The sequence below is a fragment of the Meriones unguiculatus genome, chromosome 10 (assembly GCF_030254825.1).
Source record: "Meriones unguiculatus strain TT.TT164.6M chromosome 10, Bangor_MerUng_6.1, whole genome shotgun sequence".
Lineage (NCBI taxonomy): Eukaryota > Metazoa > Chordata > Mammalia > Rodentia > Muridae > Meriones > Meriones unguiculatus.
The window spans coordinates 60,370,414-60,386,173 of NC_083358.1; the positions used below are offsets into that span (position 1 = coordinate 60,370,414).

Sequence of the window (15,760 nt, forward strand, 5' to 3'; positions counted from 1 at the left end):
ACAGCCATTTTGTGGAGGAGGAAACACACAGCTCCCAGAGCTCACACGGCTGAGAAGCAGATGTCTCCATCCGGGCAACTTTCCGAGGAGCCCACCCTATACTGTACTTCCTCACCCTAGGCAAAGGCAGCACCAGCAGAAGTGGGAATCCTAGAGAGATGCACAATAACTGCCGAGTTACCGAAAAAGAGACGATTTGATCACATCACATCAAAGGCTGCCCAACCGCATGAGCCACAGATGGACATTCTAAACAGCCTTTGGTCCCTCCCTCTTCTAAAACAACCCTGAGGTGGGTGAAGAGAAGAGACAGTTCAGTTTTTGCAGTATACGGGAAGCAGCGCGGTCACACCGACAAGGCTAATTCTTACTTCTGCCACATCTCGGCTGGTGTCTGTTTTTCTGCTAAAGGTTTGGAGGATCTAGTCGTCCTGACCCAGACCCACAGGAGACACTACACTTGGGAGCAACGACCACAACTTCAAACTCCAGTAATGTAAGACTTCATAAGACGGTGGTTTGGAAAGTCTATATGTGGAGTCCAAATGAAAACTTCACTAGCAAAGCTTTCATTTAGATTCTCCCCAACTTGTTTCTCTGAGGAGAAAAAGATAATCAGGCAACTTGGGACGTGGAAACAATTATGGAAATGAAGCCATCAGAAAACCACACAAGTTGCTTTTATTTCTAGCTGTATTTTAGGACACCAGTTGTCGCCGGCTTCTCACTAACACGTCCCTCTTCTAGAACGAAAAGAGGGGCAGAGAAGACAGGGTGCGTTGATGCTAGCTGTGTTTTCTCTTTCCAGGGCCCACAAACATGGAACCACCCTCTCCTCACTAGAAACCTCATCTAGGTAGAATCTGAACCTTCCTTTGGTTGCTACCTTAGGAATGCACGCAGAGGTCATTTTGTTTGTTGACTGAATTAAATAATTTATGGTAATGGCAAATCAGGACAGCAAGGACATTTAAATAGATTTAAATGCACCTAGAATCCCTGGGGTTCACTTTAGCCATTACCTTCTAGGCTTCTGCATTTGCTGTTCCATCTCTGTGGCCGCCTCTTGCCCCACATCCCCACAGGGCTCATTTTCCTGCCCGTCCCTGAGCAAGCATCATTTCATCAGACGTCCCTTTCTCATCACACTCTAAGGGAAACCAGTCCATATGCTACACATAGGCCGTTTGCTCTGCTCTGTGATTTGCAGCATTTCTCATCATTTGACAATCTAGTTGAGGTCCTGGTTGCTCTCTCCAGAAAAAAAAAATACAAAAAACAAAACAAAACAAACAAACAAAAAAAACCCAAAAACCCATGTACACTTAGGAAGGCATGCATTGTATGTTGCTATGCCACACCCCCGGGCTCTGGAAGAATGCCCAGTACACACATGGTCTCGGTAAATGTTTATTAACTACAGACTTAAGTGAAGAACCCTCAGACACCCATACCTTGTGACTTTGGCCTTCTAACCAAGCTGGGCCTGACCACCTTCTCCCCCCACATGCGTGCCCTCTAATTTGAGCTTCACAACTCTTTCATTTCCCCCCCCCCGGCTTGACTTGGCACTGAATCCTGCCAGCAGAGAGGTGTGAGGATGGCGTCTGCTGCCCTTGACTATGGCTTCACCAGAGCTGTCAGGTCTGGGTGGTCTAAAGAGCAATCCCACCACAGAGGCTCCCTGGGAGTGCAGAGCTCAGAAATGCAAAGGGGTTCCTCTTTGAACATGACTTCAAAAGAGAAAAGAGGGCCAACTGTTAAAGCTGGAGCAATTCAGGTCGCAACACAAAGATGGACTTAACAACCTGAAGCACAGCATCCCTATCTAGGGCTCGGTTCTGGATAAAAGAGTTGGAAGGATGAGAAGCGCCTCCCCAGCAGACACATCCCTAATAAATCACAGGTACGCCACTGCTAAGAAGCGCAGCCTGACGCCCAGTCCCTAAGGCTCTGCCTACCGACTTCCTTTCAAAGACTTCCCATCCAATTTTAGACACAGAGGAAAGCAGTGGTTCTTCAGTTGAGAAACGGGGCAGACATTATTTCAGCCAGAGGACCAAATTCTGTGGCCAGCAATCTGAAGCCCTGTTGGTTGTCTGCCTCTTAAAACCATGTGTGATAAATAATAATTTACTTTGTGATCTTTTGAAGTGGCCCCATACTCAGCTAACCATGTTAAAAAAACAAAAACAAAAAACAACCAAACAATCACCACCACCAACAAAACAGCAGAAAAATCTCAGCCAGAGAAATGTGTTTCAAAACTATAAAGGTCTTCAGAAAGAGACACCCTATACCACTGCCACAGCTAAGAGGCTTAACAACTGAGTAGAATTCAGATCCTAAAGGTTTAGGGGAGCTGAATAAAATAAGCATTTTGAAAGAAACAATATTGGTTTGGGAATACTTTATATAGAAAACCCAAGCCCACTGGGTTGTTTAAGCTTTGCCCATGAGTCAAAATTTTCCAACTACATCAAGTCTGTGTTTTTTTTTTCTTATTCATTTTTGCCTGCTGAATTAAAAAACAAAAACAAAAATTGGAAACTAGAACAATAGGATGTCTTGATTAGCTTCACTTGAGACTAAGCCTCTATTGTCTAAGAATCTACAAATATCACCAAGGAGAATGAAAAGCTGGAGGGAATTTTTATCTCAGTTGAAAACTCTGTAGTGAGTATTGCCGACTAACAGGGACCAAATATACTCCCCAAACTAATGTTACTCCCCCCCAAAAAAAGTAACAATATATGTGGCCGTTCACTAGTTGTAACAAATGTACCAAATGGGTAGATTTAAGATGTAACTCTGGCAGCTGCTGGGTAGGGGGATATGAACTAGGAAGTCTACTGCATGCTTAAGGTTTCTGACAATCTAAAGCTGCACTATACCAAAATATTTTTAAAAACTAGAAACAACAGAGAGGTTACTAATTCCATTGTTTTTACAATTCTAAATAAACCGAAAGCGCCAGCTTTGCCCCTGCCATGGTGAAATGAACTGGGAAGTAGGGATATGTCAGAGTTTACACTAAGCCAGTCTTGTTGGTTATGGAACAGCGGATGTCCCTGATGATCTTAGATTAGGGCAGTGTATTTCTTTTAGGGGTGCTTGCTAAAGGCAGGACCACTGGGGCTCAACCTCCTCATCTCATTATAGACACCCCATCATTGTTCTTCAGTGAGCTGAACCCTCACGTCTGTTATTAAGAATGAATCTTCACCTGGGACACCTAAAATTATTCTGACACGGGGCCCGTGGCCACCACCAGCAGCGGTCTCCACCGCTGTCCTCTGCACAGTCAGTTAGGTTCTAGGGGAGTGGCCACACAGAGCACCAGTGAGCGGTCACTTAGCGTGACTAGGAAAATCACTAATAAAATGAGAACCTGGAACCAAGGGGAATGATCCAGGAAAGTGCTCACAGACAGAGTTCGATTCCCAGAACTCCTGTATTAAAACAAACAAACAAACAAACAAACACAAGACACCGGGTGTAGTGGTACATGCTTGTAATCCTAGGGCTGGGGAGAAGACAAGAAGATGCTGGGACTCACTGGCCAGCCAGACTGGCTTAATGGTTAGCTCAAGGCTAATGAGAGGCCCTGTTCTCTCAAAGAGGTAGAGAATGGTCCAAAGGATAAAACTGGCAGTCATCCTCTCTCCCCCACCTCTCTCTCTCTCTCTCTCTCTCTCTCTCTCTCTCTCTCTCTCTGAGAAATTCACATTCCCAAGTCATCAGGCACTGAGCGACGGTGACATTCAAGACAAACTGCAGGCCAGCCAGGCTTAGCAGAATCCATGGGTTATCGTGTCAGACAGAGCACACTGCAGAGCCCTTCAGGCAGGAGGGCAGGGCGAGACATGTCCGCAAGGTCACCTACCGCCATCTGCTTCGCGAGTGGGTGGACTTACAGCGTGTGGTGCACACCGCAGCTTCTGCTCTTGGACTTGTTTAATAAACAGCTGTAATCAAAGGCATTGTTCCCAGATGTTCCCAATGGCTGAGGACTGTCGAAAGCCCCTTGATTAAACAGGAAGCAGCAGAAGCACAGTAAAGAGAGAAAAACATGGATTTTATTCGATCAACAAATGATCTGACTTTGTTTATCCAAATGTAATGTAAATCTTTAATTGTGTTTACTTCATTATAAAATTTTAATCTCAGTCATTAAGCTAGCAGAAGGAAATACGTTTTGACTCTTGACCCTCATTTTTAATGATAGTCAAATGTTTAAATTTACTATTATTTATATATAACGCCTATGGCAATCTTTAGGTCTCTGTATAATCATATTTCAGAAGTTTTACTACTCAAAGGAGTTGAGAATATAAAAATTAAAGTGTGGCTAGTCATATGGAAGAAAATATATTTCTTAACAAAAAAAAATTTGTCTATATAAGATATTTTGATAACTTTCATACTGCAGCCTTAGTACCAATGATTTCCCATGAGGGGGAAATTACATTTCTTCATAGTATACAGTCTGCAAATTTATGGTCCAAACTTTTTGGTTGCCAACTAGCTGTGTATCAAACCCCTTCACATGACCTGTCTCTAGTCTTCAGAAGGACATTCAGGAGGCCCTTGATCTGTAGGGCATGTCCTAAACTATCTCCCACGATGCACCAGGTCACTAGTGATCTGTAGTGGCTTTCCAGGCAACAAGTCACCAACTGAGCAGTAAGAGACAGGAGGGAGGGGGCCATGTTGATTTCCAGCCACCTTCTTCCCAGGCATGCTGGCTCAGTTCCTACCATGCAGCCCTCTCATGGGGAGAGAGTGTTAATGGCTTCTTAGCATTTCTGGCTTACTTCTTGTGACTTCCCATAAGTCAATTCCCTGCCAGTTGCTACATTGAGGCTGTTGGATGACCTTGGGTGTCATTCTCAGAAACACCATCTACCTCCTTAAGGGAAGACCTCTTACTGTCCTGGAGTTTACCAGTTAAGCTGGGATGTGGGTGGCCAGAGAGCCCCAAGGGGCCCCTGTGTCTGCCTCCTCCTTGTTGTTGCTGAGATTACAAGGGGATGGCACTCTTCACAGCATTTTTATGTGGACTCCTGGGGCAGAATTGGCATCCTCACGCTTGCAAGGCAAGCTCCTTTACCAGTGGCACCATCTTCTCAGACCCAAGTGTTGATTCTCCTAACGTGGCTTTTTAGTTTCTAGATCAGTTTTTAGAATCTAGAAACTAGAAACTGATGCGTTGAGGACTCCTCAGATGCTATGCTGTGTGGGCATTTGCTGTCTTCACCATCACCTTATGAGTGTCTTAGTGCATGGACGTCGTCTGTGCCCCTCATGCTCAGGACAGTGTGGAGTAGCTGATGTTCAGCAAGTGTTTAGTTGTGGGATGAGTGTCTGCTGATTGGTTGGGAGGAGATGAGATGGAGCCTAGATGCTCTATGATGGATGATGCCTGAGTGCCACATTTTTAGAAAAGACAGGCAGTCTGAGACATGCATGGCTCTGCTCCTAAGGCCTTCGTCACACTCCTCTAAATAATCACTTTGTCTAACCCCATATCTACGTTTGTTGTACGCAGAGCTGGTGCCCTTCTGTCTCCTACTTCTTATAAACACAAACACAGAATCTGGTTAGTAATGGGCACATGTTTTTTAATGCATTTGGTCTGAAGAATTCCCAAGTCCTGTCTCCAGCCCTCCTTTCACAGACCGAAGCTGAAAACGGATGGTGTCTACTTGACACTCCATCCTTGGCCTGTGACTGGACTCTCCTGCCTTCTCCACATTGCCCTCCACATTCAGTCTTCTGTTCTCCCACCAGCCTTGAACTACAGATGGTCTTGGACTTGGTTCTTACCCTTCTCATCTTTTCCCTTTGAATTCTATTCCATGAAAAGATGATTGCTTAGGCTGGAGAGATGGCTCCCAGTTAAGAGCACTGACTGTGCTTTCAGAAGACCTGGGTTTGACTCCCAGCACTCACATTGTGGCTCACAACCATCTGTAACTCCTGTTCCAGGGGCTGAAATCTGTGGGTGCCACACATGGAGTACAAGAACACATGTTACATGCGTTGCACAGACCACCCGTGAATATAAAATAAAATAAATAATAATAATTTTTAAAAGGTCATTGCTCAAATGAAACCCTATATGCAAATATCAGTTTATCTTGATCACCACTTTGACAGGGTTTAAAATCTCCTAGGGAGACACACACTCAGACACATCTATAAGGGTCCCAACTATGACAGTATTCCATGACTTTGGACTTGCCCTTGCCAAGCATTCCGGCATAACCGTGTGGATCTTTACTTGGTTCCCTACCAGGGTATTTGCCTTCTGGGCTAACTCTGAGAGTGGAGCTCAGCTTCTCACTGAACCTCACCACAGAATGTACACTTGACCATCAAGCTGCACTAAAGCTCTATCTAGCAGGACCCCATTTTCCATCTCTAAGAAGCCCCATTCCTCATAATGTGGCCCTGAGCTCACGGCCATTGCTAACTCCTCTGCCCATAACAACAAATTACTCTGAATTTTCTTGCAATTGCCTCTTTGAATTATTGTTCAGCTTTAGGCCCCACTGACTATCAAGTTGAACTTTGTTTATGATTGTGCACGCATGTATGCGTGTGTGTGTGTGTGTGTGTGTGTGTGTGTGTCCACATGATATGCATGCAGACAGTCCAGAGTGCCATTCCTCAGGAATCTCCCTACAGATTGCTTCAAACAGGGACTCTCATTAGCCCAGAGACTGGCCAAGCAGATGAGGCTAGTGGGGCAGTGGGCTCCAGGGACCCACCTCTGTCCATTTCACTCTCACCAAGTACACAGAGGAGTACCTGACTTTTGAAGTAGATTCTGTAATCAAACTCAGGTCTTCATGAACTCAAGGTTTTACCTTGCACTTTGCCATCTCCCCAGGCCATGCTTTTTCTCTCTTGCAAAGCTATAGTCTTGTAGCTCAGCACCTACAGGTCTTGACACTGCATGTTACAGCCTCCCTGTATGCTCCCTGTATGAGGTGGCCATGTGAGCATAAGTGAAATGTCCTCTGCACTATCAGCCCTAAAACACTAAGCAGGCATGTGTTTCTCTACGTTCTTCCCCACCCGGGCCCAGCACGGAACACAGAAGCAAGGACAAAGCCCTGGAACAACACAGACAAATGCATCCATGAACCAGTGTCCATCCAAGAGGAAATAAATACAGAAATTGGGAATGGATACTCAGAAATGATTACAATTTGACGTTGCCACAGGATAAAACTACAGGGTGAACAGAGCTGTCTTTAAAAATGCACTAAATTTCAGCAGTCTCTATTTATTTATTGGTGTTGTGGCCTGCACCCCGTGCCATGCAGCTGCTAGGCAAGGTTACCATCGAGCCACACCTCCCTTTTTAAAGCAGATTTAATAAGCAGCGCCACAGCGTATGCCGCATAAACAGGAAGAAAGGACCTTTAGATCCTGAGCTCACAACGGTACTGGACAGCTTTGAACAAGACAGAAAGATAAGCTTCGGTTTTATTCAAGTCACCACACTAAAGCCATCCTTGCCTATCGCTCCAGAAGATGGGTTGTAAAGAACCAATCATCACTCGCAGGGCTGTTGGCTGCTCCTCGTAGCTACTACCAGAAAGAAATGGTCTCTGGCGAGACCTTGCTGTCTGTGAGCAAAGGTAGAAAGGAACAGAAGGGGTCTGGCAGCTGAGAGCCTCAGAGCGTCGGGACGCACACCTGCTTCTCCAGCCCCAAAGAGCAGAAATAAGCTCCTATCGTCTTTCCCCAAGGCCTCTGAGGTGCTCCAGTGGAAGCAGGGGAGGAAAGCTTATAGCAGATGAGAGTCAGTGTACATCCTCCCTTCCATGTCCACATCCCAGAAAACCTCAGAGTAGATATTGAGGGGAGGATGGGAGAGACGGGTAAGCATCAGAGCCAGAAAATAGGCATTTGTGGGAACTTCATCTGGGATGGAAGTCACACATGATATAGAATTCCGTAGAGTCAAAAAACAAAAACAAACAAACAATAAAACACAAGGAACCGAACGTAATGGCAAGGAAAACACGGCTTGCCTGCCCTCTCTCGTGGCCCACGGGCTTTCTGGCTTTAGATGTGGCCAGACTCTGGACTCTGGAAGGCCGGCTTCACAGTTCACTCCACTTCAGGGAGAGCTCCTGACCCCCTGCTCAGCATTTGCAGATCCCTGTCACTGCTGTTTGTCCCCGAGTGTTCTGAGTGTGAGTTGTGATTGTGTTTTTCTTGTTTCTTCTCCTCCTTGGGATGGAAGGTTCATCAGCCATGATGAGGAATGGAAGCACTGGGATTTGAAATGGATCAGAGAAGGGGTGATACCAGCCATACCCAGCACAACAGGAGTAGGATGGGCCATCTGCTGAACCCCCTTCTAGAAATGGCTCTGTCTGACATGCACTGATCTAGCCATTGTCCCTTCCTTCTCCTCTAAAACTGGAATAATCTTTAAAACCACACAAGGTTACTAAAAGGACCAAGTCAAAGCAATGCTTCCAGCATGCAGCACAGAGATGCACTTCTAAGAACGTCGGAGAGTGCAAACTTCCTGAACTGTAATGCAATGCACAGCTGCGATTCAGGGGCTTTAGCGGCCGTGCTCTAAGGCCTCTTTAAGGAGGAAGGTAGATGAAGCCATCCAGTGGCTATGCTAAAGCAGAGGTGGTCTGGGGGAGGCTTTCCTCTGCCTGAGTCCACGCTAGGTGCCACAGCAGCCAGGCTTCAGGCTTGCTGCTTCTTGCACTGCCCTAGGCACAGCAGAAAGGCAGCAGGAGGTGAAACACCAAAATAAGAGAGGAACGCCCCTCAGAGGATATGGGTCAGATCCAGGGTCTGAAGACAGCTATGCTGAGTGGTGACAAGCTCACACTGTACTCAGTGGGAGAGATTGAAGCCTGTCCTCCGGATGGGAATATGGCTGTGCTGTCTTGGCACCTCTGCTGAGCGTCCTACCCAGAGCAATCAGGCAAGGAAAGCTACAGAGGCACAGAGGTCACAAAGGAGGAGATAAAACTGCCTTTGTCCACAGATGATATGATCTCTTGTGTAGAGAACATTACACTCTGATCGAGTCTCAGAATGAATAAGCTCTTCTGCCAGGCTGCAAAGCAGAAGCCAGACACACAACAAAGCCCATTCCAATTCTACACATTCACAGTGAACAGTTACATCAACACCTTCAAAACGGCAAAATACCAAGGAATAAGCTCAACCAAGAACATAAAAGGCTTGTACATAGAAGACTATAGAACGCTGAGAAGAGAAATTAAAGATGACACAAATAATAAATGAAAAAAAAAAAACACCCTCATTTACATGGGTCAGAGACTTAAAATTGTTAAAATGTTCCAGACCACTCAAAGTGATCTAAAGATTCAGTGCAGAAATAAATAAAGCTTTTTTAAAAATCCTGAAACTCATATGAAATTGCTAAGTGTCTAAATGAGCTTAGGAAAGATCAAAGCTAGTAAAATCACACTTTCTGGTTTCAAGCCATATTACAAAGCAAAAGACAGATATATAAACTAATAGAGTAGAAGATGGAGCCCAGAAATAAGCATATGTATAAACAGTTAACTAGCATTTGACGTGTGTGAGGAGAATGTACAGTGGCAAAAAGGTGGAGAGATAGTTTAGAGGCTAAGAGTACTGGCTGTTCTTCTAGAGGTCCTGAGTTCAATTCTCAGCAACCACATGGTGGCTTACAATCATCTATAATGAGATCTGGTGCCCTCTTCTTGCCTGCAGGCACAAATGCAGACAGAATACTGTATATAAATAATAAATAAATAAAACTTTTTTTAAAAAAAGTGTCAAAAAGGCTCTATCTTTGACAAATGGCACAGTTCACATTGTCAAAGAGCATGGCCCATGGAACAAGTCAGCCTCTTAGAAGCCTAGCCCATCAATTAGAAAGCCACCTAGCTTCTTTGTGCCTTAATTTGTCCCTCTGTAAAATGGAGACAGTAAGGAGGCCTTCTTCCTAAGACTATTGGGAGATTCGAAGTGTTTAGAACATTTTCACTGCTGACTTGATTACTGCTCTCATCAGTAGAGCCTACTCAAAGCTGTTACCTCTTGAGGCTTTCAGTTTTCTTCAGTTATTGAAGGGAGACAAGATGGAGAATAAGCTGTTGGGATGATGGGAACGTCACAGTGATGTACAGTCCTGTTCCTGTTCTAAATCTAGAAAACTCAAGAGTCTAGGAACCCTTAGGCTGCCTGTGGAGGTGAGAGGTGGGTCCAAAGAGAGTATCAGGAAAGAAAAACAAAGGGAAGGCCTGTGGTGGGCAGCATGTATCAGAGGCACTTCAACCCACAACATGTCCAGTTATTGTGGGGTTATCTGGGTACAAAATTCAAGATTTCGTTGACCCATTCTGTCACGGCCTTGGAGCTGCTTGCCAGAATGCAACATCGTCCAGCTGTTAGTGACTTTCTGTCCCTTCCCATCACAAATGGGGTGCTAATTCACTCTGACCATCTCCTCACTTTCTGGCCCAATGCCCTTTTCACTGTTCTAACCTTCAAAGTCTTTTAGCCAATTTTCTGCTCACATAAAAAGTGGAATACACAGAATTATTCTCTATAATGATGATAATGCCTTCTACAAGCTTTTACTGATTCCAGAAGAAATATGATCTGGTAATTTTTGTAATTTTAAAAAATATCAATTTTATAAACGCATCTTCCTTCAGAAGTTTGGCCAAAGTTTCTAAGGGGAAAAGTTCACGTGACAAAATGGAAATGTCAAAATGAAATTAAACTCATTACAGAAAACAGCAGTAATTAGTCTCTTTTCCTACTTCAGAACAAGCTTGGAAGAGAAGCGATGGGTTTTCATCTGTCAAGGACAACAAATGATTAACTTTTACAAGGCCAGAGACTTCAGTGACCTGACACGGGTAAGGTGAAGTGGACATGCTCTGGGAAAGTCCTGGGGATGATGTGTGGAAATGTAACTTTCTGGCTTCTCTGGCTTCCCTCCTGGTTGATCGTGAGAGCTGAACTTGTGCAGAGCTGCATGCATGAGATGAGCAGGCTCTGCGGAACTCCTAGAGACAGCCGCTCCCTGATCCTTCTCTTCCCTACCCAGTTAAAGCTTCTCACTGTTCATGATAAGCAGGAAAGCAGGAGAGAGAGGGAGAATGAAACCCAAAGACATTTAAAAGGCTATAATTGCCCCCCCCAAAGCTCATACAATAGAGCAGTGGGCCCCAGCTAGGTCTAATTCTGCCTTCTTCCCAGAGAAGCCCCAAGATATTTAAAGACACTGGCAATGGCTAAGGATGTAGCAGGCCATATGCACAGGCCATGTGCAGGCTGAGAGCCACGGAGCTGTGAGCTGAATGGAAAAAATCTGAAGCTTGGTAATCTTCAGAGCCGTAGGAACCAGGGAAGCAGATTAAAGATACAGTAGTCAGGGAGGGGTCCCTCAAGGCAGGGAGATGGGTTACTCTGGGCAAACAAGAGGAAATACTTATGATAACAGGAATCGATTCTCCAATTGCCAGAGAACCTTTGAACACATACACAGAGTGGAAAGAAAAGATTCTTCTTGGGATTTACATTAAAATTATCATTTTATAGCACAAGTCCTAATACTGAGAAATGTGTGTGTGTGTACTTCCCAGTTCTGTCTTCAAAGAGCTATAGAAACTATCACAACCCAGGGAGCAGTGGGGCATATAAGCTTTCCAAATGTTAACGTTTCCACACTAGTCTCACAGTGTACATTGTATGCCTAGTCTCATTCACCTGACACCAATGCAGCTTTGTAGCTTCCCTTTTCCATGCCCTCCCACCCTGCAGTGGGCTGCTGAGGCCTAGTCTCAATAATATCGCAATTTGCCAAGAAGACAGATTGTAGGTACTTCACACACACACACACACACACACACACACTATATGAAATGAAAGTATGTTTGTTTGCTTAACTGCAGAAATCATTTTATAATGTATATGTGTATTGAGACAAATATACTAAAACATTACATCAAAACCTTAAATATTCACAGTTTTAAAATGAGAAAATAACATTATCTCCTAAAAGAAAGGATGGCCTAGTTTACAGAAAGTGCAAGATGAGCCTGTTACAAATTGTGGGAAAAAAGACTAAGGAATGAAGGAGAAAAGGAGAGAAGGAAGGAAATAAGGCTCAATAAATGACAACACACAGGAGCAAGCACCATGGAATTTCCAGTGAGCACACCACGAACATCAAGATAAACACAAACGCAAGATTTCAACATATTAAATACAAAGTAGTCTCATGAGTGTTTCCTACCATGAGTTAGTACAAGCAAGAGATGGTGTTTGCTTCCTTACAGGAGAGTGCCTTACAGGAGTGGTGGAAATAACACATCACCCTTGGCAACCTTCATAGACCTGGCTGACTCTCGCCAAAGTCCTTGGCAACCTTCAAGGACATGGCTGACTCTTGCAGAAATACTAGGTCAACTTGATGTGGAGTTCATCGAGGAATGGCCCATTACCATAGCCTGGAATCCTTCCCAACAAACAACAGTAAACTCAAAAGTGAAGCCATGTTGATTTAAGGTGGGCCAACCTGGAAGATGCCAGAGATGAGATGGGATGTCCTCATGTACACACTCTGTTGTGAGGGAGTGAGAATGGAGTTCTATTCTGCAGCGTTTCCACCAGCAGTCAAGACTTGACTCTTAAAGAGAGGTCAAGGGATTGTTGTAAAGTTTCATTCATAAAACAAGTTCACTGCTTCATCCCCTGTTGGGTGGAGCCTTTCAGAAGACACTGAGACTCACAGCCGAACTTTGGGCAGAGTGCAGACAGTCTTATGGAAGAAGTGGGGGAGGACAGAAGAACATGGAGGGGACAGGAGCTCCACAAGGTGACCAATAAAGCTAAAAAAATCTGAGCCCAGGTGATCCTGCAGAGACTGATGATCCAACTAAGGGCCATTCACAGAGAGGACCTAGACCCTCTGCTCAGATGTAGGCAATTGGCAACTCAGTTTCCATGTGGGTTCCTGAGTAAGGGGAGCAGGGACTGCCTCTGTCATGAACTCAGTGCTCTTGCCCCTGACAATGTGGTCTTGCCAGACCACAGAGGAAGAGGACCCAGGCAGTCCTGATGAGACTTGATAAGCTATGGACAGATGGCAAAGGAGAACTCCCCTTTTCAGTGGACTAGTGGAAGGGGATGGGGAAAAGATGGAGGGGGTGTGGGACTGGGAGGAGTTGAGAAAGGGGGCTTCAATCAGGATATATAATAAATGAATTATGAAAAATATAAAAAAAACCAAGTTCACTGCTTTTACTAAGACTGCATGTTTGCCTAGAAGGCCTTTGGGCAAAGCTGCATGCTTATTCAAAGTGACATGACCTCCAACCCAGCCCTGCCACTGGCCACGCCATCCCTCTATAACTCCACAAGTCAGCACATGACTGAGTCAAAGCCCAAACTAGAAGAACCCAGCCTAGTGTCTCAGGAGCAATAAAGACACAGGACTGTCAGATGAGCAATTAGAAGGTCTGACTAACAATCTTAGGAAGGGATAAAACTGGCTGTTGTGGTAACATACAGCAGGTCATGTGTGATGAGGGCAGACAAGGCTTATGAAATGGAGTGATATCAGGAGTCACGGGCCAAAGTGGAGCTAAAAGCTATAGGCAATCAGGATACATTAGGGGTAGGAGTTACACAGCCAAATCAGAAAGGGGAATAAAGGAGAGCATCTAGGCCTGGAGGACCAGAATGAGGAGGTGGTTATAACCCAGGATGAATGAATCTTTCCCTCAGGTGAAACTTTTCTCCTGGTCATGGTCCAGCAGAAAGCAACATACATCCTTCCGACTGAAAGAAATAAGCTGCCAAAAGTTTGGCCTTGAGCCAGGCTATCTCTTCGCAGAGCAAGTCTCAGAAAGTCACAGGGCAGAGAGGATGGTGTGGGGGGGCCCAGTGGCATGCATAACCTGTATAAAAACTGCTGTTCCCACTCTCTTCCTAGCCTTTAGAGGGCAGCTAGCTCTTGGGGTTTATCCACCAAGACCTGATGTCAGAGATGTTTTTTCCCTTTAAAGCATCTTGGACTTTTGTTCTGCTCCTTCCCTTGCATGCTGTTAGGTAATCATAGTTCAGCGATTAACTTCCTACTCAGAGTGCTTTCTTTTTTATTATTATTTTGATTATTATTTATTACAATTTATTCACTTTGTATCCCAGCTGTGGCCCCCTCCCTCGTCTCCTCCCAATCCCACCCTTCATCCCTCTTCTTCTCTTATGCCCCTCCCCTAGTCCACTGATGGGGGAGGACCTCAGAGCGGTTTCTTACATTCTGCTTATAATTTCCACCCTGAAGTCTTAATATGATCTCAAAGAACAGGAGAGAGGCCTGAAGAGAGAAGGCAATGATGTCTATTTGGTCCTCAAGACACCTACATACTGGTTACTCATGTAACCAGGGCTGACTGTATCTGCCCGGGACGGTCCACATGTGGGTACCCTGACTCTTTAATTCCTACCAGTATAAGCCCCCCCCCCCCAGTGCAATGCTCATATGTAAGACTGAACAGAACCTATCACTAACCCATACAGGCAACTGGAAAAGGAATTATAATGCCATCATATAAATTATGAAATCAACTAAAAAATGACAAGTAATATCTTTAAGCTCACATATCCCACGGAGATAATGAAGTCGCCATAAGAACCTAGACTCTCATATTCCAAATGCCTCTAGCCTGCCACTTACAAAGCACAAGACTTAGGCTAATGATTCTCAACCTTCCTAACGCTACGGCCCTTTGATACAGTTCCTCATGCTGTGGTGACCCTCAACCAGAAAGTTATTTTTGTTACTGCTTCATAACTGTAATTCTGCTGCTGTTATGAACTGCGATGTAAATATCTGACATGCAGATGGCCTGAGGCGACCCTGTGAAAGGGTCTTTCTGTCCCCCAATGGGGTCATGGTCCACAGGTCGAGAAGCTCCTCTCTAGACAGTTATGGAGACAATTCCCCATCTTCACCACTTTCTCTCATATCCATGGCAGGACGGAATGCTTCCAGCTACGCACAAAATCTCGGACAAGAATGCTGCATCCTCAAGACCAGAGAGAGGAAGTCTCGGGGCCTATGGAGAGTGTAGACAGACAGGGAAAGGCTTGCTGTGGGTGAGAGGTAAAATGTCCCCGACAGGCACTGCTTTGGGGGCTGTGGGGGATAAGGCCTGGCTGGAGGAAGTAGGTTCTGAGGGAGGGTCCTTGTGGTTTCTGGCTGTGTTTCCTGTCCCCTCTCTGCATTCTGATCCCCTAGATATGAGCTGGCTCCTGATCCTACTACCATAATAGGCTGAGACCTCAAATCATGCGACAACATAAATCTTTCCTTCCTTGGTAACCTCGTGTCAAGCCTGTGGTCACAGCAGTGAGTAAAGGAAGTAATCCAAGTCCATGCCCATTAGGACAAGCAGCACAAGAGAAGTGTGTGCGCCTAAGTGCCCTGGGATCTTTGTACACTCTCACGGGGACAATGGACAGCTGTGGCCAGGGTGACGCACGTGTCACCCTGTGCCTCATTAAATATGTTTAATGTTCAGGAGGAAAAAGGGGCAACCACCATCTTGGTACTTCCTGTATCTGAGGGACCCTGTTTTCTCTTTTAATCTTGGGAGTTGAGTGTAATTCTCAGTTTTACAGATGAGCAAATTGAGGCCTAGGAAAGTAAAACAATGTGCCTAAGGTCACAAAGTGGGCTAGAACAAAGGCTGGG

The 15,760-nt window shown here is 45.1% G+C and overlaps 1 protein-coding gene across 3 annotated transcripts in view; it reads right to left on the reverse strand.

Moving 5' to 3' along the window:
• Positions 1-15,760, reverse strand: part of Lpar3 (lysophosphatidic acid receptor 3) — a 65,982-nt gene that overhangs the window by 48,086 nt on the left and 2,136 nt on the right. The window contains exon 2 of one of the 3 annotated variants that reach the window (XM_021653139.2): positions 3,918-4,026. The exons of 1 other annotated variant lie outside the window; for it this stretch is intronic. Coding sequence is in view for 1 of the 2 variants with exons in the window: in XM_021653138.2 (XP_021508813.1) it covers positions 3,887-3,892 (6 nt within the window). In the remaining variant the exon portion in view is untranslated. Of the gene's footprint in view, positions 1-3,886; positions 4,027-15,760 lie in introns of all 3 variants that reach the window. One more of the 3 variants, XM_021653138.2, reaches the window with a different exon arrangement.